General features: G+C 35.0%; 8 protein-coding genes across 11 annotated transcripts; 4 read left to right on the top strand and 4 right to left on the bottom strand.

The window, feature by feature from the left end:
* Positions 1–2,339: 2,339 nt before the first annotated feature.
* On the bottom strand, positions 2,340–5,185 carry mtsh (mitoshell). Of its 2 annotated transcripts, XM_008199282.3 has the most exons (9): positions 4,928–5,185; positions 4,180–4,633; positions 3,652–4,125; positions 3,507–3,600; positions 3,145–3,458; positions 2,938–3,096; positions 2,729–2,890; positions 2,564–2,680; positions 2,340–2,519 (listed from the first exon to the last, which is right to left on the bottom strand). In XM_008199282.3, exons 2-9 carry the CDS (start codon positions 4,612–4,614, stop codon positions 2,340–2,342), a joined length of 1,935 nt encoding a protein of 644 aa, XP_008197504.2. In that variant the 5' UTR covers positions 4,615–4,633; positions 4,928–5,185. The 2 variants fall into 2 exon arrangements, with proteins under 2 accessions (XP_008197504.2, XP_008197503.2); XM_008199281.3 differs by having other exon boundaries at positions 3,145–3,600.
* A 225-nt stretch (positions 5,186–5,410) lies between these two features.
* On the bottom strand, positions 5,411–7,122 carry LOC663924 (hypothetical protein). Its single transcript, XM_008199283.3, has 3 exons — positions 6,942–7,122; positions 6,208–6,396; positions 5,411–6,159 (listed from the first exon to the last, which is right to left on the bottom strand). The coding sequence occupies exons 1-3, from the start codon at positions 7,003–7,005 to the stop codon at positions 5,969–5,971; spliced, it is 444 nt and encodes a 147-aa protein (XP_008197505.1). The 5' UTR covers positions 7,006–7,122; the 3' UTR covers positions 5,411–5,968.
* Positions 7,123–8,290: 1,168 nt separating this feature from the next.
* Positions 8,291–9,623, top strand: Jra (Jun-related antigen). Its single transcript, NM_001170656.1, has 2 exons — positions 8,291–8,434; positions 8,597–9,623. The coding sequence occupies exon 2, from the start codon at positions 8,724–8,726 to the stop codon at positions 9,405–9,407; it is 684 nt and encodes a 227-aa protein (NP_001164127.1). The 5' UTR covers positions 8,291–8,434; positions 8,597–8,723; the 3' UTR covers positions 9,408–9,623.
* Positions 8,483–9,623, top strand: LOC135266512 (phosphatidylinositol N-acetylglucosaminyltransferase subunit Y-like). Its single transcript, XM_064357433.1, has 2 exons — positions 8,483–8,555; positions 8,597–9,623. The coding sequence occupies exons 1-2, from the start codon at positions 8,483–8,485 to the stop codon at positions 8,713–8,715; spliced, it is 192 nt and encodes a 63-aa protein (XP_064213503.1). The 3' UTR covers positions 8,716–9,623.
* A 46-nt stretch (positions 9,624–9,669) lies between these two features.
* Positions 9,670–13,149, bottom strand: ClC-b (Chloride channel-b). Its single transcript, XM_008199286.3, has 11 exons — positions 13,023–13,149; positions 12,595–12,719; positions 12,391–12,543; positions 12,144–12,342; positions 11,837–12,090; positions 11,611–11,788; positions 11,192–11,483; positions 11,007–11,145; positions 10,143–10,955; positions 10,004–10,087; positions 9,670–9,955 (listed from the first exon to the last, which is right to left on the bottom strand). Exons 2-11 carry the CDS (start codon positions 12,646–12,648, stop codon positions 9,773–9,775), a joined length of 2,349 nt encoding a protein of 782 aa, XP_008197508.2. The 5' UTR covers positions 12,649–12,719; positions 13,023–13,149; the 3' UTR covers positions 9,670–9,772.
* A 142-nt stretch (positions 13,150–13,291) lies between these two features.
* PIG-Q (Phosphatidylinositol glycan anchor biosynthesis class Q) lies at positions 13,292–15,435 on the top strand. The gene is made up of 4 exons (XM_008199285.3): positions 13,292–14,765; positions 14,813–15,005; positions 15,053–15,162; positions 15,217–15,435. The coding sequence occupies exons 1-3, from the start codon at positions 13,801–13,803 to the stop codon at positions 15,071–15,073; spliced, it is 1,179 nt and encodes a 392-aa protein (XP_008197507.2). The 5' UTR covers positions 13,292–13,800; the 3' UTR covers positions 15,074–15,162; positions 15,217–15,435.
* nudE lies at positions 15,375–18,102 on the bottom strand. Of its 3 annotated transcripts, XR_511620.3 has the most exons (9): positions 17,976–18,101; positions 17,615–17,756; positions 17,409–17,562; positions 17,079–17,352; positions 16,893–17,024; positions 16,332–16,420; positions 16,127–16,206; positions 15,998–16,062; positions 15,375–15,949 (listed from the first exon to the last, which is right to left on the bottom strand). XR_511620.3 is itself a non-coding variant. In XM_008199287.3 (8 exons), exons 2-8 carry the CDS (start codon positions 17,698–17,700, stop codon positions 15,892–15,894), a joined length of 858 nt encoding a protein of 285 aa, XP_008197509.2. In that variant the 5' UTR covers positions 17,701–17,756; positions 17,976–18,100; the 3' UTR covers positions 15,375–15,891. The 3 variants fall into 3 exon arrangements, 2 of the variants coding, with proteins under 2 accessions (XP_008197509.2, XP_975096.3); XM_008199287.3 differs by lacking the exon at positions 16,127–16,206 and having other exon boundaries at positions 17,976–18,100; XM_970003.5 differs by lacking the exon at positions 15,375–15,949 and having other exon boundaries at positions 16,019–16,075; positions 17,976–18,102.
* Positions 18,060–19,366, top strand: LOC663988 (citramalyl-CoA lyase, mitochondrial). Its single transcript, XM_008199289.3, has 6 exons — positions 18,060–18,189; positions 18,236–18,376; positions 18,425–18,622; positions 18,671–18,851; positions 18,908–19,200; positions 19,248–19,366. Exons 1-6 carry the CDS (start codon positions 18,133–18,135, stop codon positions 19,350–19,352), a joined length of 975 nt encoding a protein of 324 aa, XP_008197511.1. The 5' UTR covers positions 18,060–18,132; the 3' UTR covers positions 19,353–19,366.
* Positions 19,367–19,583: the final 217 nt, after the last annotated feature.

The following is a 19,583-nucleotide window of genomic DNA, read 5'->3' as shown; positions in this document are numbered from 1 at the left end:
TCTGCGTGGTTTGGTATCGAGTGGCAGTTACTTTCTTATCAAATTGCTCTTTCTCTTTTATATATTTTTTTGCAATTGTGATGCGAATATGTAAGGTTTCTTCATTTGTGCATTTTATCCCACTGGAGGTTGTATTTAACTACAAGACAAATAAACCCAAGATATTGTTTACTTAATGATGTACATGTACATATTATTATTCTTTAGATAGTTAAATAAATATGCTGAAATAATTTAATTTAACAATATGAAACTGGAATTAATTAAAACAGTCATTTTGGTGTTTCATTTCGATATAAAAAAACAGGAATGAAAAGAAGAGAGCGATAATAAAAGCACACACAGCTGGATTAAATTGATTAAAAGAATTTGGTACGGCTGTACTTATAAGGTCTAAATTTTTTAATTAATGCCATAAATAAAATGTAATTTTTATTATGCATTGTTAATGTGTGAAATATGTGGAAATAATGTGAGAGAAGTTGCTGAACTGTGCATAATAAAATGAGAAGTAATTAAAGCTGACTTTTATGTATTTTGGTTTCTGTTTTCATAAAGTGACAGCTTTTTAGTATTGAATAACTCAAAGAAAAATACTACAACATACACATTTATTTCGGATGAGGTGTCTAAGCTACAATACAATAAGATAATATGGATGTGAGTAGAAATAAAATTGTTTTCTAGCTGCAAGTTTCCTTTTAATAGATTTTTATTCATTTTTATGCAAGCAATTAACTTGCAAAGCGACAATTAATTTTCCCGGCGCATCCACCATTTTCAACATCATTAATTTGAAAAATAATAATTTACGAATAACGAAATAATGAGTAATATGTTTTTCGCAATTCTTTTAAAGGTAAGTTAAAACCTCGGACATATTTTATTTAATCATAATCATATTTCAGAACAAAACTTTGTCGAAAATAACGAGAAAAATGAGACGAAAAAGTAACTCACGTACCTTTTTACTCAACGCCCAAGAAACAAACCTGTGTACATCCCAAAGTTTGTTTTTTAAAATTAAATGTATCCTTTGGACTTTGCTTTACAAACAAACTGTTAGTGTCAATTAATAAAAATAGCAGGTGCTACTGGTGAAATAATTTAATTCAAAGTGACGCCACGTAACGACCTGCATAATTAAGCGTTTACTCCAATTATAGCCAAAGAAATTACCATCATGTTGAGAATTTGTACGCTTTCCTAAAGTTCGCATCTATAGTCAAAATGGTAGATAATTAAATTGTTTTAAAAGCTTTGTCTACCTAATTTGTCTGGAAATGGAAGCCGTCGCCAGGAAGTTCATAAAGCCGGTGAAAGGATTTTTATTGCTTCGGTTGCAGATGATTGAGTATCGTCTAATCGGTAAGACAGAGGTGTTGAGACTTTAGAGAAATTTGTAGGCACGAAGTGAAATCGATTTATATTTCTTTTAAGGTGTTTTTGCATAATGAATTTTAATTTTACTGAAAATTTTACTCGAAAAAGATAATAAACAAAACTTTTTTCGATTTATTTCTAATAATAAAGAAAGGCAGATCTGAAATAAAATTACCACACTTGAGATAAATCACGATTTCATTTTAACATTCTCGTCAAGGTTGATTAATGTGGAAGTAAAAAATTAAACCGGCACGTATCTTTCTCATTTGTTGTTTGTTTCTCCCTTCTGTCAATTTAATTTTAACAATAAAACCTCATAAATAAATCAATTATTTAGCTTTACCCAACGGTATAATTTAAAAGTCAAATATCCAATTTGACGATTTTTTTAGCCGACTTTAGCAGTCTTAATTGCATTTTACTCGTTTGCAGACATGGATCTTTCCACCAATTCATCTCTCAACGTTACAGCGCATGACACTTTTCAGATATCGGACAACACAATAACTTTTATCATCGGCTTTAGCATCTTAATTTTATTTGTTATTTTGGGGATGTTGGCAAGCGCATTCTTATGTATCACCCTAAAAAAAGATCCCTACTTGTGGGAGGCCGAGAGAGACCGTCAACTGCAAGAGCAAGCGGAATTCGAAGGAGGAACCAATTGCAAACAAAGGGACAAAGTCACACAACTCTGATTACTGTATAATTTTTAATTAAAACAAGTTTTGTTTAATGAGAGAGATATTTTTAATCGAAACAGCAATTTATAATAAATTATACAACAACAAACCTTACGACTATAAAACAAACAGTTTTTTGTAACAAGAATTAAGTTTACTTAAAACAATTTTTCATGCACCTAAAATTTAACGATTTTTTAGTAGGAAATTTTTGAGACGCAAATCGCCCAATTTGTACTTATCCTTATCGGAATTTTTTCCTTATCTTTATCAATTTTTTAAATGGTCACCGTCACCGTCAAACAAGCAATTTTTTAATTTCAACTTGCCAACTTTTTCGCCTCTGTGCCCATTTATCGACCCGAAATCATAATTCGGGAAGTATTCAGCAAGCAAAGTTTCTAATTTTTTCGAAAACATCTTCAGTTTGTCCTCCGTATGGTCACATTTCTGAAACACTACAATAATCCTGAACGTCACCCAAATCTACTTACTTTGAAATGTTGACTGGCACTATTCACCAAATGACGCAAATCTCTCACAAACTCGTTCACATATCTGTAACAATCTCTAATAAGATTTTTCTGAACCATATCCAAATTTGGACCGTCCTAAAAATTTAAATAAAAAAAAACACAATTAATAAACACAAGATCCACCATCACGCATTCGGTCAATAATCCTGCCAACTCCGTGCCTTTCAACTCATATAGGATTTTTTCAAGGATTGTCTTAGCTTTTTTAGTTAGACCTCCACTTTTCATTTCATAGACCATAATACTTAAAGTTTCGGGCTTTCTCCGATAAGTCCGTGACGGTATCTGTTTAAAAAAATCTAAACGGAGTCTTACAGAAATGAATATTTTACCGTATCTGATTCAAGATTGGAAGAAGTATCGTCCAAAAGGTCGGGAAAAAACTGAGCCGGTTTCGGAGGTGAAGTTGAAGAGCTTGATCGGTCTCCATAATCAGAAAAATTACTATTAGAGAGCCACTCGTGTACATTGAAAAACACTTCCGAATTCATCTAAAAAAACGCTTAAAGCTGTAAGTTTTCAAGTCGCGAGAATTGTACCTCACTCTCCATCGGTTCGTCAATTTCCGACTTAACTTGTTCAGGTTTTTTAGCTGAGGTTTTGACTTTTACCCAATACTTATCATTGGCCGCTTCGAGTCCTTTTGTGATATTTTGGGCCGTTTCAAGAAACTCAATAACGCGAGGGCTGTTATTTTTATTGATGATTGATAATTCTTTATTTTTGTATTTTTTGGGAACTCGATAACTTCCCGGTTTCATGTAAACAACTGCATTTTCCTCGTCTGAGTCATTATCATCAGATTTGGTACAAAAATCACCAGAGCACGTTTGATTCCCTTGGTCTACAGTCTCTGTAGACAACGTTGAAGGTAAATGAAGTATTCCTCTGACGTTCTTACTCGAATTTGAAGTTGTATTAGTTAAAGTTGGAGTTGTGGCACTTTCGCTACTTGCAGTAGTTTTTTTCGTTTCGCCGGTTTTTAGAAGACTCACCTTACATGGTCCAGGGTCAGGGATTTGGGATTAAAATTATAGGATAATTACCTGAGGAGGGATCAAATTGTTTGCTGTATGTACGTTAACTGTGGGACTAGGATTGCTTTGATTCACGTCTAGATTATAAAAAATCCTTGTCAATTCGGTAGCCAACTCAACCGTTTCTCTTTCCCATCTTACATAACAAGCTTTAAAACCCGGAGTTAACTCTTTTTCAATTTTTCCCAAAGCCGAGCCTTCACGATTCTCCCAATAACCCTTCAGTATATGCCAACAGTTGGTGAGTCTGACAAATGCATAAATAAAATCCTTTGTGGCCCAGGGGATCCCCTGTGAGTGTATATTTGAAATAGTTGTTCGCGGCTTGAGTATCTCCGATCTTGTCCGAATACACAAATTTTGTATATTGCGAAAGCACGGCCTGTTGCGATTTCTATACGCAATTTGTTCGGCTGTCAAACAACTACGTTCCAGAAACTTAATAAAACTATCAGTGTTCATCTGGAAGTCCTCCGAGTTGTTCTAATTATAAATGATAGGAGTTGTTTAAATAACATAGTAATTTTAGAAAATTACCATGAAAAAAAGCTCGTTTACTGGGGGAATGATAGGACCAGCACCAAATTCAAACTCGGGTGGTTCCGGAGGAGTTCGTTCCGGATCGGGAACGCTGTCTTGGGAATCCCCCTTTTCACGTCGATCGCGGCTAGGGATGGCGACGGCTGAATCCGGCCCTGGATGACCAGGGGTGCTTCCAGTGAATGTGGATGATAATTGTGTCATTGGCATGTTGTATTGACTGCCGACGTTGAATTGAGTGTATTGATAATGTTGGAGATAAGGGCGCGCAACAGTTTGAGGTGCAGCAGCGTAAGGGATTAAAGGGGTGCGATAACTGATCGGAGGGTAGTAAGTGGTGGGGTAGAGGCTTTGACAAGCGCATACGTGATGCATGTGCAAATGGACGTTTTGTTGATGATTCCCGTTCACGTCAGGACGGTTTTGATCCATTATATAACTTGGGAAAGTTCTGGAAGGGAGGGGATAATTAGCACGTTAATTAAATCTTGTCTAGGACTTTTGGTTACTATTAGAAATGGGCTCATTATTAAAACAAACTTTGCGTTTATTTGTCCTTTATTCGCTAAGCTAATACAAAAAATTAGTTTCAAATTCATTAATCATTAATCATTACCGACTACCGAATCAGGAGCCCGGCCTTGTCACAGAGGGCCAATTCGGTCCTGCCTTTTCTAACAAAATCTTTTTTTACGCAATTTTGAGTCGCTACTATGCCGAACTTACGCAAGCGATTAATACTTACATAAAATTGCACTAATTAATTCTTAAAATAACATTTTTCACAACATTTCAAACACGGATTTGACGTACGAAAAAAATTTGTTTGTTTTGATGGATTCAGGATCGTCATAGCAACGCCAATATGATAGCGTTTATTAATTTTTTCTCACGAAAAAAAAAATGATTTGTGCCGATAATAATCACCTAATCAAATAGAAAAGTGTTTGATTAAAGCTTGTGTTTCTTATTTTTCCCGCAAATTGTTTCAAAAAAGGTTGGTAGTACGGTTTCTCCTAGTGGGGTGGGGTTGGTAATAGTGTGGTCTTATTCGAAAGTGCTTGTTTATTTTATTTTGTGTGTTTTTTTCGTGAAACTGGATTAAAATTGGACAGATAAGAGTATAAGGTAAGTCACAAATAGTTTTGTATTTATTAGTTTTATTACTGTAAGTTCTTGTGCGGTTATGTAACCTCAACAGATTTGGGGGGCTTTAGGATGGGGCCGGTTCAAAATCAATGCTTTATTCACTCTTAAAATTATAGTTGTGCATCTAAAAGTAATATAACAGTTACGTTAGACTATTATTATGATTAACAATCGTCAATGGATTTAATGCATTTTTGGCAGTAAATTATGTACATCTAACGTCCGTTAAAGCAACCGATTATGAGAAAATCAGACAACTATCTTATCTAAACGAACCAAACCGATTCGGTTTTTCTAAAGTTTGAACCGAATTGATTTAAAATGTATTATCATACAATAGGATCAAAGTGACAATACTTACTCATCACCATCCAAACTGTGTTTTATTCTTGTACTAGTTATTAAATTTTAAATCATTCTCTAGCATGTCTAATAACAAGATTTAAACTTCTACTACAATGATATTGTGGCTTATTAACATTGTGCTTATTCACGAAACAAATATTTTCGTATTCAACGAACGAACACACCGAAAAAAGTTCGAGCAATTGGCAAACTGATCATTAATTACATTTATTATAAAAAAAATTGTTTTTATTGAAGACCGACCAGTGAGCAAGAAATGAACTCCAACACCTCACAGGTGGACAATTAATAGGCCCATTAGTAACGCGACGGAAGCGTAAAGTGCGCTACTACTATTGCAACCATCTTCCTCACAAGCGCACACTTCTTGACGACCTCCGAACCCCGACCTTTGATAACATTTGTTCTTGTAATGGGAGTCATCCCAACCACAGGTCCTGATAATACGACTTTCCGGTTGCACTAAAAATAATCATCAAAACTGTTCAAACTCTCGATCTCACTTATTACATCCATTGACTTCAAAGTCAATCACTTGCTTGATTTTCCGGCACAGTTTGTACTTTGTTCCGGGCTCACTTCCAGGGGGCGACATGTTGGGGCAATCCATTTCCAACTCGGTCTTATATTTGGCAATATCGGTGTCGCTACATCTCTTATCCGCGTAACTGTTACACTGGTAACATCTAATGGCGTTACCTAAGAGAAAACGGATGATTTTTTTTTTAAGTTAAAGAGGGTGTGCATTGAAAGTGTTTTCATTTTCAATGAACATAATATAGTCTCTTCGTGGAACACAGATAAATTTGGTACAGAAATAGAATAAATTAGTGTTTATCATTCATGATATGACTTGCGTCAACAAAAACAAATAGTATTCAGATTTTCTCAACTTTATTCTCTCTTTATTCCCAAATGGTACAGCTTATTGATCTTCGAAATGAAATTGCGCGTGCGCATGCACCTTTTTCTTTTTTAAATTAATTACGATTAATGCATTTACATGTTTCTGATTAATAATTTTTTTAGCGAAAGTATTTCTAAAATTGTCTACAATACAAGTAGCGATTTACTTGAATTGGTGGAAAAAATTGGAGGGGTCTCGAAGGGTGCGAACAATAAAAGTAGTTGATTATGTAATCATTACTGTCTCACAAGTGTAGCACTTCACAAGTGTAGCAATAATTAAATAAATTTATGAGAGGCATAAGTTAAATTCGAACTGGAGGGTGTTTTATACTTACTTGATTTCAAACACACTAAAATAAGAAGAAGGGATAGTCCAGTAATGTATTGTAAATGGACCATTATTGGTTTGTGTTAAAAATTTCAAACGAAAAGAATTATTTAATTTAAATAAAATTAGATTATATGATCACGAAATGTTCGGTTTGAGTTCAATATGAAGACTGAATGCAGCTTCAAATAGGGCCTGCGCGAAACCTTGATTCTAACGGAAAGATTCATAAAGTGCGATCTGCGTTTAAGAAAAATATAACGGATTGTTTTTTCAATTTTTATTGATTGATAGTAAATGAACTGAAGTGAAGAAGGGTTACCATTTCCGTAATTACAAAAAAAAAAGTTGGCGTATACGTGTTACTGATTTGCTATGATGTGGCTCGATTAACTCCTACATAGTTTTTTTTTTCCGAAAAAAAAAATGTTTCGTTCGTGTTGCAAAGTCTGCAAAGTTGTGTCTACCCTTTAATTTATTATCCTAATTAGTATTACGAAACCGTTTGATACAATTGGATAATTCACCATATCCGTCCAAATTTGTTGCAATTGATGAAATAACACGTTGAATAACACCATCCATTTTTCCGCTTTGCGAAGGCGAGACAGGAAGTGGCAAATATTCCCTGTGGAATTATTATTTGCAAATCAATTTTATTTGGGTTTTTTAACCTATGAACCGTTGATGTATACCAAGGACGGACCAAGGAGCTCCTTGATGCATACACTCGGGGACGTATTTTGATCGAAAAAGTAATTTAAATGAATTATCCTATTAAGGTCAAGGGAACTGTGTTTACCCTAGGCAAACTAGCTCATACGCTACAAATAAAGCAGGTTAGGAATTTTTTCGTCATTTTGAAGAAATAGACAACTATTGTTGATCTCTTTATTACAATTTCTGTTATTTTAGTGCCAATGCTTCTTATCATACATTTTCTAAATAAAGGTTTTTTCCTCGCATGATAATTAAAAATAGTTATCTATTTGGTTATTACCATAATTTGTTTTTATTTTGTAGTACTTATCGCATTTAAAGTCGGACAGAATATAAAATATTTACACTTTTTTCTTTGTTTCCAAAGTTTTTTTGTAAATTAAATCACAATTTTTGAATGAAAATCGGCTAAAACTTTAGTCGTTAATATCACTGTCTTTTCATTTCTTAAATCGTATTTTTTGGATGGGGTAAGATGGGGTTCAAAGATCATGTTGGCAACCCGTAAAACACTGCGGTCAGTTTCCTGTAGAATTGTCTAGGTGTCGCTTTAGCGAATCATTTCGACATGACGTCATTCTCATTTCTGAAAATCCATGAAAGGGATGACTCATTCATATCGAAAGTTATTACGTCGTATTTGTTAGTATTCTGTAGTATTTCGAGAACAATACTACACAAGAAGTTAAAAGTTATATTCAAGAAATTTTCAAGCCAGTGTTGTGCTACATTGTGAGTCATTACAAATAAAAGCGCTTTGCTTTTGAATGTGGTGTTAAAGTAAGTGTTATAATATTAAAGATTCATTATTTACTTTTTTACCAAGTAATGCTTGAGGGACACCTCACAGACCTTCACTTTGTTTTCTTCTTCGAGAATCTTCATTTCTCGATATTCTTTTGTTTGCTATTGACGTAACTTAACCTAAAATTTCCATTTCAGATTTTATGGAAATTAGTGATTCCGTTTATTATTCACTGTTGGCTTTGGTCGTCGTGCCTGTTTACCTATTTTTCAATCTTTGGTCGTGGTTAGGTTGGGAATTGTACAAAAATAATTGATAAAAAAAATGAGCGGACCCAACTTTGAAAGTCAGCAAAAAAACCTCAGTAACATGAAGAAAAATCTCACTCTTGATCTTAATCAGTCGAAAATGAACATGAACCTATCGTTATCCCCCGACATCACGTCCGTCCTCAAAGTAGATACCCCTGACCTCCTCAAAGTGGACACACCCACCATTGAGAACATCATCTTGGCGAATAATATTTCACACACGCCTTCCCCTTCACTTATCTTCCCGCGGGACGTCACTGTGGAGCAAGAGAAGTTTGCAGGCGGTTTCGTCGAAGCGCTTAATTATCTTCACAATGGCAATTCTCAGCAAGGTTCTGACAGTAATGCCAGTACGGTTTACAGCGAACAGCAGAATTTCATGCCTGTGATCAAAGAGGAGCCCCAAACGGTGCCCAACGTGAATAATACGCCCCCAATGTCTCCTGTCGATATGGAATATCAGGAAAGAATGAAATTGGAGCGAAAGAGACAAAGGAATAGACTCGCAGCCTCTAAATGTCGTTCCCGCAAATTGGAACGAATCTCGAAATTGGAGGATAAAGTCAAACTGTTGAAAAGTGAGAATGTTGAATTGGCTTCAGTGGTCAACCAGTTGAAGGAACACGTGGGGATGCTCAAATTGGAAGTGATGGAACATGTGAATGCTGGCTGTCCCATCATTGCGGGACAGTTTTAAGGATAGAGTACGATTTATATTTTTTTATAAAAATTATACACCAGAGTGATTTTTTTATATTTTGGTGCTGAGATATTCATAGTTGTAGCTTTAATACTGTGACCATATTTTGTATGGAGCCATTTGAATTGTATTATTTACGGTAGATTTAGCGCGATTTGTTTTATTTTATGTAGTTTATCACATTTTTATTAATAAAAATTGTCTCAGTAACAAGTAGTGAATTCATTAAAAAAAATTGGTTAGAATAAAAACAATGGAAAATGGGTAAAGTCTTTAATTAACAATAAATAAAATTCTTTTGTCAAAAGCGACAACATAATTATTCGTGAAACTATATCATCATATCATAATACTGTAAGCGGTCATATTTCTTTGGAAATTAATAATTCTTCTACCCCCATGCGACCCCGATGTCTCCAGACTCTATAACGAGCTAAATCTTTCCTTGTTACCATTCCTATAACCTCATTTGTGTCATTAACAATCGGCAAATGTCGTAAACCGAGAGCTCGGAATAATCTAAACATTCGAGGTAGTGATGCCGACTGAAAAAAAAAAATGATTAAATGCTAATTACTTGTTTTTTTAATTACATGAAGCACCGTATATGGTGACGGATTCATAAACGGCCTCAGATCAATAGAATAAGTTTTTTCAACTTCGGAAACACTCACTTGCTAAAGAATTAAACTTAATTACTTAAAAAGGAAAGGGCGAGAGAAATACCACTACCTCTATTGTTGGATATCGGGGATACTCATCTCGAAAGATTCCCGCATTAATATCCTCCCAAAAGTCCGAATTTTCGTTAAAAATCTTCTTTTTCAAAATAACAATTAATTGTGACCTCAAAACTAACCCTCTTATTCTCCCATACGTGGTAACTTCCGATTGATCAGTTAGTGGCGGATCAACAACCGGAAATCCGTTATAAGTTGTTAATTTCAACAATTCAACAATATGCCCCACATTCTCAACACACTTCAGTGTAACCACCGGATGCGACATCACCTCACTGGCGTAGATATTGTGAACTAGTGGCGGGGGTTCCCATGGGAGTAACGGAACACCACTGAGTTGTATAAGTGTGTCATAAATTCCCTCATTGAAAAAATCACCAGTCCATTTTGCCGCAATTAATGTCAGAATTAGAGGCAAAGCAAAGGAAATGTTTCCTGTCGTTTCCATTATAATCACTGTCAAACTAATTGTCATTCTGACTACGCCTCCTAATTGAGCGGCTGCACCAATCAGGGCGTATTTCCCCGGATGAATGAGAACAGCGTCGGGGATTACTCGAAATAGTCCGACTGAAATAAGCCGACCCCAAGCAGCCCCCGTTAGGAGAGTCGGTATAAAAAGACCATTAGAAGAGGCAAGACCAAAAGTCCATGACGATAAAAAGAAATAAACTAGGACGAAAAAGGCCAGAGAGGTGGCGTTGTGCGTACTTGGGGGATCGTGAAAAAGAGAACGGACTGAGGCTTCAGGAGTTTGAAACCAAATGCTTGCCAAAACATTGTATTGGCCATCTTGACAGTATAACTGACAAAAAAAAAACGAATAGAATCAATTATACTTTAATTTTTTGTTTACCTGAGTTGGATATTTCGTGGGATCTTGTCCCAAAGGCTTGCAATCATTCAGTAAAAACATCATCAGGAAACCTAAAGTGGCACTAACAGCTGCGACAATACAAGCTTCAATTACTTTTAACCATCTTTTTCGTATATATCTGTAAGTTTTTTTTATCATTTATTGTGAGCAAAACGTGATATTACCTCATTCGAAAAACTGATAATTTGTAATTGATGTGATTCCATAACGCCCCCGATAATCCACCTAAAGCCCCCATTACGAGGAAAATTGGTAATTCGTACACTTTATAACTAAAGTTTTCAAATTTGCCTAAATTCAAAAGTCCTGGATAGCTTAAATCACCGGGAACTCCGTGATAAGTTGATAAAACTACGTTTAGAGTAAAGGTGCTTATCACGGAAGCGAAAAAAGTGCGCCATGTTAGGCTCTGATTCCAAAAGCTTGTACCTTCTTCCAAACTAAAAAGCACTCCACCTAAAATCGGGCGAAAATTGTAGAATTTATATTTATATAAGTTTAAATTACTCCAGTTGTTTTTACAGTTTTATTTTTTTGACTTGAGAAATATCTCGGACTACATTTGATATAATTTTTTTATTACCAACTGGTGCTCCGAAAGCTGCCGAAACTCCCGCAGCGGCGCCCCCAGAGACAAAGTCCCGTTTTTCGTGATCTTCCCGAAAAAATTTAAATATTTTGAAATCTCGCCTAAACGTTGTACTTTTCCCTTGAGAAAGTCCCGCTGCAACGACAGCTCCTGAATGAATCATTGGTCCTTCCTAAAAGCGCACTTTATGTTTTCTACTTTTATGTTGAAGAAAGATTACTTTGCCCCCAGCTAAACCACCCACAACTGAACACACAACGCCTACACTTTTTACAAATAGTGTTTTTATTCGTACGACGCGGGGTATTTTAACCCCATTGAGGTAACATTTCACTTGAGGAATTCCACTACCAGCAGCAATAGGCTCAACGTAAGCAACTAGAGTTGAGCCTATTAGGACTGGGATTACGTTGTATAACACCCAGAAGAAGTAGGGGATGTGGAGTTTCCCCTGTGTGACGTATTCGTCCACATCTAGAATTTTTTACAATCGGATTTAAATAGTTTGAGAAAAATTAATTCTCTACATTTGCTTAATGAGGCATATTTCAGTTGTGATAATTCTTCTATTGATATATCTATGGCACAAGCAATTAACGCGGTTACCACTCCAATTAAGAGGAAAATAAACCATCTCGCTAAACTTTTTTTCACAATAAATCTATAACCTTTTTTTCTCTCTTCATCCAAAAGTAAATAATTCTCACACGTGTCGTAATCAAGGCTCTAAAAAAATCCAGTAGCAGTGTTTTGTAACCAAATGTGATAATTTACTTCATATTTCGCCGATAACACGTTCAAAGACCCTGTTTCAATTTTTTCAGAACTAGTTTGTACCCTCCGTCTGATTGACGATAACAATTCGGTATTTTCAGGTTCTGTCACAATCAGTTCTTCTTGACTCAACGAATTGACCGATGGCAAATTCTATAAGCTCCCATCATGACTCTTAACACCCTCATTATAGAAAAAACTTACCCTAAATCTGGTGGCTCGAATTTCACCATCCTCATGATTCCCACTTTCGTTCATTCTCCCAGATTAGAAAATAACGCGCATTATAACTTTGAATTGTGTCCCGATTTGATTACGAAATGAATCATCTGCGATAAAAACGTATTCATATTATTTTGCATTCTCCGAAAAATTAAACGTCATTGAACAAATGCTTCAAGCGCACTTGTCTATACTTGGTTCACTTTCATAAAAACCACTGTGGTGCAAATGGCGAAGCTGTTACCATGACAACTAATATAAAAGCTAATGCTAAGAGTACCTTATTTGCACCACAATAGTTTTTATGAAAGTGAACCGAAAGTAAATAATTTCATAAGATCTTATTACTCGTAAAAATTAAAAAACTTGAAAATTTCATACGCCGACATTATTAGATATTACGCACATACCGTGATGTTTGACGAGCGTAAAGTATCAATTTAATGACTGTTTTTTAATTAATTAGTGTGTTTTGGGTGTAACTAGTTTAATGTTATCAAATACATATAAACTGTGGCCATCTTTTTGTATTTGTCGAATTTTATGGCATATTCTGTTATTAAGTATTTCGGTAGCTTGCGCGGCAGTTACTTTAGTGCGCTGGTTGTCAAATTCTTAACGTCACTTTCTTACGAATGGAATGCAATAAGAAATGTTTTTTCGAATGCTTTGGAAGCTGTTTCTGGTGGTTAGCTCCACTCAGTGTCCCAAAGTGAAGTAAGAAAAGAAGTTGTGAGTGTATACATAACAATCAAATGTAAGGATACTCTTTGAAAAAAAAAAAAGGTGGAAACAGTATTCGGAATGGCCCCCGAAGGGCGAATCAGTTATTACAGGAAAGGAGGAAAATAGTAAAAATAATTAATAATGAGAATGGTGGGGAAAAGGTGTTAGCTCCATGCGCACAGCGATTGTCTGGTCGACTGCAATATTCATGGTGCCAGCACCATTTTTAGTCCATTTATAAATATGTCTTCACCGACATATTATTTTATTGAACAACGTGTGCTGTCAAAATTATATGTTAACTTGAACCAATTACCGACCCAAGGTCACAGATGAGGTGCCTTAATATTCTATGGCCTTAATCTGTGCCACAGAATAACAGGTTTTATTTTATCTGTGCCGAGTTCGCATCACGCGCACAAACATAAACATTTTGACACAAAAATTTGAGGTTAGTCAACGATGGTGAAAAATATCCTCGTTTTTGTACCAAATTCACTCAGTTTGAATAAGAGTGGATATTTGGAGGGCTTCCGGCAAGATTACGATGAAAGTGAAGCTTATTACATTACTTGTGATGTCACAGTTAAACAAACAAGAAATGTTATCGGTTTTTTGGGCAACGACGTGACCACCAAAATGAAAAATGTTGACTTTAAGGCCGTTCATATTAATACGAACTCAAAAATTAGTTTATTAAATTTCGGAAATCTGCCTAATTCGAGTGTGGTGAGAATTGTTTACGATTTTGGAGCGTTTCGTGATTGTGATGATTTGGACGATGATCAGTATGGGATACAGTTTAAGTTTCTGAGCAGTCATTTGAGAAAACATAAGCGGAAAAATGAAGAAAACGGGCGCGAGAATGCCCTCACTTTTGTTATTGCCATCCTGGGGTGGTTATTACAATTTTTAAATAAATTTAAATTAGTGTGGGCTTATTCAGCTACGATTTCACACTTTTCTGATAATTTAAACGCGTTTAAGTGGTTTTTTGCTGAAGTGAATAAAGAAAAACGGGTGTCACCCAGAATTGGGAATTTTATTTTAGCAAAATTGCTTGATTTAATATTGGGGATAATTTTGTTACGCATTTTTATAGAAAATGAAAATTTGATCGTAAATTTCATTGATAATATTAGAGAGACTTTAATTCTTAATTTTCGTCACCTTTTAATCTATCTCATGGGGTCCCCTATCGGTTTAAAATTAAATTATGCTTTCAATAAATCATTAGGAAGATTTTTCTTTTACCACATTTCGTTATGGAGAGTGTTTTTATTAACAATGCAACCTTTTGTTAAACAATATTTCAAATTGCTAGTCTTGCCTGGCGCTTTTGGATTTTCTTATCAAATAGCAATGCTTTCGGATCTTATTTCAATTGCAACATTTCATGTTTATTGCATTTATGTGTATGCCGCTAGGTAAGATAACATTTTTGTTAAATATTTCTTGGCAGTAGTGATTTTAGACTAATTTATTTGCAACTGAAAGGTTTACTATCACTGTGGCGTCTCTTTATCGGGCGAAAATATAACCCATTACGGGCCAGAGTTGACTCTTATCAGTATTCGCAACACCAATTATTTATCGGGACTTTGGGCTTCACAGTATTGTTATTTCTACTACCTACCACAACCATGTATTACACCGTTTTTGTGATAGTGAGTATAAAAATATGCACTTTTTGTACTTTTGAAATTTAGTTTAGGTTGGCAATAATGATCGTTGAGGAAATTCTACTACGATTTCGGTATTTCTTACAGTGTTTTCCCATTTATATTTTTATTTTATGGATGTTCAAGTCGCCAAAAATGTCAGGTTGTGTAACACGAGAAAATTTTTAATACCATTTTTTCAAATGATCATTTCTAGGTCCTGTCTTTTTAAAATGTAAAAAATCTAAGGATGGAATTGTAACACTTGAGGCTCATTTAAAAATGTTGCCCTTGTTGACCAGTTTGCAGACTTTCGCTCCAAACACGAACAAGTCAAGGACGAGTTTATCTTGGAGTAAAATTTTCACAGGCGTATTACTTTAATTGATTTATTTGTTTCTTGTTATACAGTAATAAATATTTGCACCTTAAATAATGGAATATGCATTAAAAATATAAAATTTGTACCTAATTATTAGTGATTGAATAAATTAACAAGTAATAAAACGCAAAACCCGTTTTAAATTAATCTATTAACTAACTAGGTGAAAAAATAGATTTTGGGACACAGGAAGTTGAAAAAAATCTTAATTTACGTCACTTATGGACGTAAACAAGCTTTAAGGGGGACGAAAACCAGTCACACACTTATTCGCAATAATATTTACATTGATATTAAAGGAATCCAACTAAGCAAAAATTATCACCAAAAAATTATTTACAAAATGTTAAAGGAACTTCTGACTTAAATAATATCACCAAGTAATGAGATAAGATCACTTTTTCGCTCAATATATTTCATACGTAAAAACAGAATAGTTGAATAATACTGGATAATGAGTTTTTGTTTTTAAGCCAGACGTACCTAAAACACGGATAAATTATTTATTTCTCATTTTGATAAACCTTGGATGCTTGGTGCTGGACTATTTTTGGTTGAATGCCGACTCCTGCATTAATTATTAATATTTGTATTTTTTTTTTCTTTCAATTATTACCTTAAATCATTGGATCCGATATCCCTGTAGTCGTACCGGCTCTTCTCCAATCTGCGTTCTAAACCCTATAAAAACCCACTTGTTAATAAATAGATAAAAATTTAAATTTGGAGGCACTTCTGAACGCACCTCGGTGTGTTATTGGTGGCAGGTGGCGGACAAACTGTACATTTATATCGGCCACATTGTGAACAAAGGAAGCGAGACAGCTGGAAGCAACACATAAACGTGCATACACATGCAAACTACCAACAAAATAAAAAAAATTACCTAACCCAAAATCTGCGAAGCGACTACAACCCGAAAAGATTTTCTTTATCATTTATTAACTTACCCCGACTTTTCGGATTAGATCACTGACGACATTCAAGGCCATTACGCGAGACGCTGGTGTTATAGATGCTTGATAGGATATCTGATCTTCTGTAAAAATAACAAGCGACGAATGGGTGGTTAGTAATGTAACATGACACAAAAGCAAAAAAAAAATTCTTTTAGAATTATACCGGCTACGAATCGATTGTTTTGTTTAGTCAATAAACGTAAAACAAATAATTCACGCAGCGTCCTTGCGACAAGTGCAAATTATTGACACACTTTCGAGTGTTTTTTTTAATATACCGACTAAAAAAGATGGGAATCTGCAAAAAGTAATTGGACGCAACAAGACTCAAAAAATCATAATAAATGAAAATCGGCATCACATTCGAAAAAATAATTTATTTCAATTAAATACATACAATCAGTCAAACTAATCACAGTTGAGTCTTGTTACTATCATGAATGATAAAATTAGCGATAATTTTGTCAATTAAGTGCACTTAATGAGATTATTTCAATTTGCGTAAACGGCGCATGAGTAAACGCAAAGTCTTACTCAACCGATTTGTCTTACTTTTAACTGGGGTGGTTTGAGTCTCGATTTCTTTAAGTCTGTTGGAGTCAACGATAGGCACCGATCTGAATCCGTTGAGGGGTCGTTCGTTATCTAGAGATTTTTCTTTCACTAGAAGCTCCTGTTTAAGATCTAAAATCATGATTTATGTGATGATTTTAAGTAGTGAGTTGGAGTTTGTTGTACCTCTGGTTTCATCAGCCAATCGCTGGAGTTTCTCTTTGAGACCCTCTTTTTCGTCGATTTCGGATTCGAGAATCGCATTTCGTTCGATGACGTTATGGAACGCTGCTTCAATCCCTGCAATTGATTCCTCAACGATGCGTCGTGATCGCTCAAGGTCATCGTTTTTCTGCTCGAGTTCACGGATGTAGCGCGACATATCAGCTTTTTCTTTTGTCAGATTCTCGATTTCGGTTTGGTAGGATTGGTTTTGTTTATTGCTTTGATCTAATTTTACCTGACAAGAGTTTTTTATTACTCTGATGCTGACTTATATAATTGGAGAAAACTTACTCTAAGTGATTCTATTTCATTGAACGTTCTATTATTAGCTAAAGTTAGTTCTTTGATTTTCTTTTCATTTTGCTCAATTGTAGCCTCATATTCGCGTTCCAATTGCTGGGATTCGCTGACGAATTCATCCGACTCTATCTGTAGTCGATCAATTCTGGAATTTCAACTAATTAGCACAAAAGTCAGACAAGGGGCTTATAACGCACTTATCCAAATATTGCGTTGCAAGGTTTTTCCAATACTCCACCTCTTCATCTTTATTGTCAAAAGTAGGTTGGTCAACTTTACTCATTTTTATACGATTTGTTTTAATTATAAATTATCACACCAAACAGTCATTACCTGTAACTAATAAAAGTTGTTAATTTTCATAAATTGATCCATGTCATGCGTTTATAATCGAAATTTTCACAGAAATTTATGGCCTTGTTAACTGCAGGGTAAATATGAGTCATCACGACCAACGACCCATTTCTTATCGAAACGAAGCAATGCCACACACATATTAACTCTCAGTTAATACAATTATGATAAAAAATTTGGAAAATTAGTACAATAAACACTTACAATCGCTCATAAAAACTGTAGCAGTTTTTTTTCAAACTTCACAATATTATTGACAAAATGGCCGTTGGAATGTCGTCGGTAAGTCGGTAATACAGAAAGCTTGTTTCATCGATTGGTATAACCTCTCATTTTCTTTTTCATTTTTTGTATTATAAAAATGTTACGAAATTACGTAAAACCTCTTCTAAAGTCTGTTCTTGTCGATACCATTAAGGTGATAATGATAACAAAAGATTCAGAGCGTAAATAAGTCGTTTTAGGCCCCAATTCGGCTTTATACACCTCGAAGGGCCCTAATGTATGTTCCTGGAGATGATCTTAAAAAAGTCCTTAAAGCATTTCTCTTAGATGCCGATAGTATTGTTTTAGATTGCGAGGACGGTGTTGCACTCAACAAAAAAGTGATTTAGAGACAATTTTTCGGCCATAAAAGTAAAGAATTATTACAGGTGCAGGCGCGCATTAACATTAGAGACATTCTTGATAAAGGCAAACCACAAAGGAAACGTCCTTACGACTTTGCCGTTCGCATTAATTCAGTTGCTTCTGAACTAATTAAAGACGATTTAAGTGTATTAGTAACTGGCAAGAATTTGCCAAACACCATTTATTTGCCAAAAGTTGAAAACGTACAACATTTGGAAACGGTAGTCACTGAACAATTTTGATCAATTTTAATTTTTGATAAAAAACAGTTTTCAGGATATTTAGATGAATACGTTAAAGCACAAAGCAACATTGGTTTAATAATCGCAATTGAATCAGCTTTTGCACTTGTTAACGTTGTAGATATATGCAAAGCTGCCATAAAAATGTCTTCTAAATTTACCCCCGTGGCACTTTTGTTCGGAAGTGACGATTTTTGTGCCAGCATTGGTACTTTTTTTTATTAATATTTTATGTAATAACTACTAAGAATAGTGATATCTCAGGAGCTAAAAGAACCGAATCGTCTTTTGAAGTAACTTACGCTCGCCAAAAAATCGTAACTGTGGCTAAAGCTTTCAATTTACAAGCTATTGACATGGTTTATATCAAATATAAGGACCCTGAAGGTCTGAAAAAACAAGCAGAAGAGGGGGCACAGCTAGGTTTCTCTGGGAAGCAAGTTATACATCCGGATCAAATTGATATCACTCAGAAGGCCTTTATGCCGAATCCCGATCAAATTAAATGGGCTCAAGAAATTTTAAATGCTTTTTACAAGCACCAAAAGGAGGGCAAAGTTTGTACAACTATAAAAATAATAATTTGGTCTAAATTAAATTGTAGGGTGCATTTTCATACAAGGGGCACATGATCGACATGCCAACGGTAAAACAAGCTCAAAACGTGGTAGATTTGGCAAACGCAATTATGATAAACATAAATGAATAAATTTATATCTAGTTGGGGAGTTTTACTCGTAAGGTTGGTACTTTTAAATGTCATTTTGTCGATTTTCATGAAAATAACAATAATAATGGAAAAACATTTAGATAGAGTGATGGACGAGGTGTAAGTAAGAATGAAACCCCCTTGCGTCATTTTCAATTGTTTTGGTAGGGTGAGCAGAGCGGGGGTCTTTGGTTGTGTTTTCGTTGACCGTCAAGGTTTGTGCCTGGGGGC

This window comes from Tribolium castaneum, chromosome 6 (genome assembly GCF_031307605.1).
Source record: "Tribolium castaneum strain GA2 chromosome 6, icTriCast1.1, whole genome shotgun sequence".
Taxonomy (NCBI): domain Eukaryota; kingdom Metazoa; phylum Arthropoda; class Insecta; order Coleoptera; family Tenebrionidae; genus Tribolium; species Tribolium castaneum.
Note: the sequence above shows the minus strand (reverse complement) of the source record. Positions and strands in the feature narration are given on the sequence as shown.

Bases quoted from the DNA above. Each gene is read 5' to 3' on its own strand.
- mtsh (XM_008199281.3), bottom strand. From the start codon at position 4,614: ATGGATCAAAACCGTCCTGACGTGAACGGGAATCATCAACAAAACGTC. The intron at 3,097-3,144 runs GTACAATTCTCG...GCGTTTTTTTAG, and splicing joins ACGAACCGATGGAGAGTGAG to ATGAATTCGGAAGTGTTTTT. The intron at 2,891-2,937 runs GTAAAATATTCA...TTTTTTAAACAG, and splicing joins CCAATCTTGAATCAGATACG to ATACCGTCACGGACTTATCG.
- LOC663924 (XM_008199283.3), bottom strand. From the start codon at position 7,005: ATGGTCCATTTACAATACATTACTGGACTATCCCTTCTTCTTATTTTA. The intron at 6,397-6,941 runs GTAAGTATAAAA...GTTTTCTCTTAG, and splicing joins TTTAGTGTGTTTGAAATCAA to GTAACGCCATTAGATGTTAC. The intron at 6,160-6,207 runs GTAATAAGTGAG...GATTATTTTTAG, and splicing joins TGACTTTGAAGTCAATGGAT to TGCAACCGGAAAGTCGTATT.
- LOC135266512 (XM_064357433.1), top strand. From the start codon at position 8,483: ATGCTTGAGGGACACCTCACAGACCTTCACTTTGTTTTCTTCTTCGAG. The intron at 8,556-8,596 runs GTTTGCTATTGA...TTTCCATTTCAG, and splicing joins TCATTTCTCGATATTCTTTT to ATTTTATGGAAATTAGTGAT.
- Jra (NM_001170656.1), top strand. From the start codon at position 8,724: ATGAGCGGACCCAACTTTGAAAGTCAGCAAAAAAACCTCAGTAACATG.
- ClC-b (XM_008199286.3), bottom strand. From the start codon at position 12,648: ATGAACGAAAGTGGGAATCATGAGGATGGTGAAATTCGAGCCACCAGA. The intron at 12,091-12,143 runs GTAGAGAATTAA...AAAAAATTCTAG, and splicing joins ATATGCCTCATTAAGCAAAT to ATGTGGACGAATACGTCACA. The intron at 11,484-11,610 runs GTAATAAAAAAA...GCCCGATTTTAG, and splicing joins AGCTTTCGGAGCACCAGTTG to GTGGAGTGCTTTTTAGTTTG.
- PIG-Q (XM_008199285.3), top strand. From the start codon at position 13,801: ATGGTGAAAAATATCCTCGTTTTTGTACCAAATTCACTCAGTTTGAAT. The intron at 14,766-14,812 runs GTAAGATAACAT...TAGTGATTTTAG, and splicing joins ATTTATGTGTATGCCGCTAG to ACTAATTTATTTGCAACTGA. The intron at 15,006-15,052 runs GTGAGTATAAAA...AATTTAGTTTAG, and splicing joins ATTACACCGTTTTTGTGATA to GTTGGCAATAATGATCGTTG.
- nudE (XM_008199287.3), bottom strand. From the start codon at position 17,700: ATGAGTAAAGTTGACCAACCTACTTTTGACAATAAAGATGAAGAGGTG. The intron at 16,063-16,331 runs GTAAGTTAATAA...GGGTTTTTATAG, and splicing joins ATCTAATCCGAAAAGTCGGG to GGTTTAGAACGCAGATTGGA. The intron at 15,950-15,997 runs GTAATAATTGAA...TAATTAATGCAG, and splicing joins ATCGGATCCAATGATTTAAG to GAGTCGGCATTCAACCAAAA.
- LOC663988 (XM_008199289.3), top strand. From the start codon at position 18,133: ATGTTACGAAATTACGTAAAACCTCTTCTAAAGTCTGTTCTTGTCGAT. The intron at 18,377-18,424 runs GTGATTTAGAGA...GAATTATTACAG, and splicing joins GTGTTGCACTCAACAAAAAA to GTGCAGGCGCGCATTAACAT. The intron at 18,852-18,907 runs GTACTTTTTTTT...GTGATATCTCAG, and splicing joins CGATTTTTGTGCCAGCATTG to GAGCTAAAAGAACCGAATCG.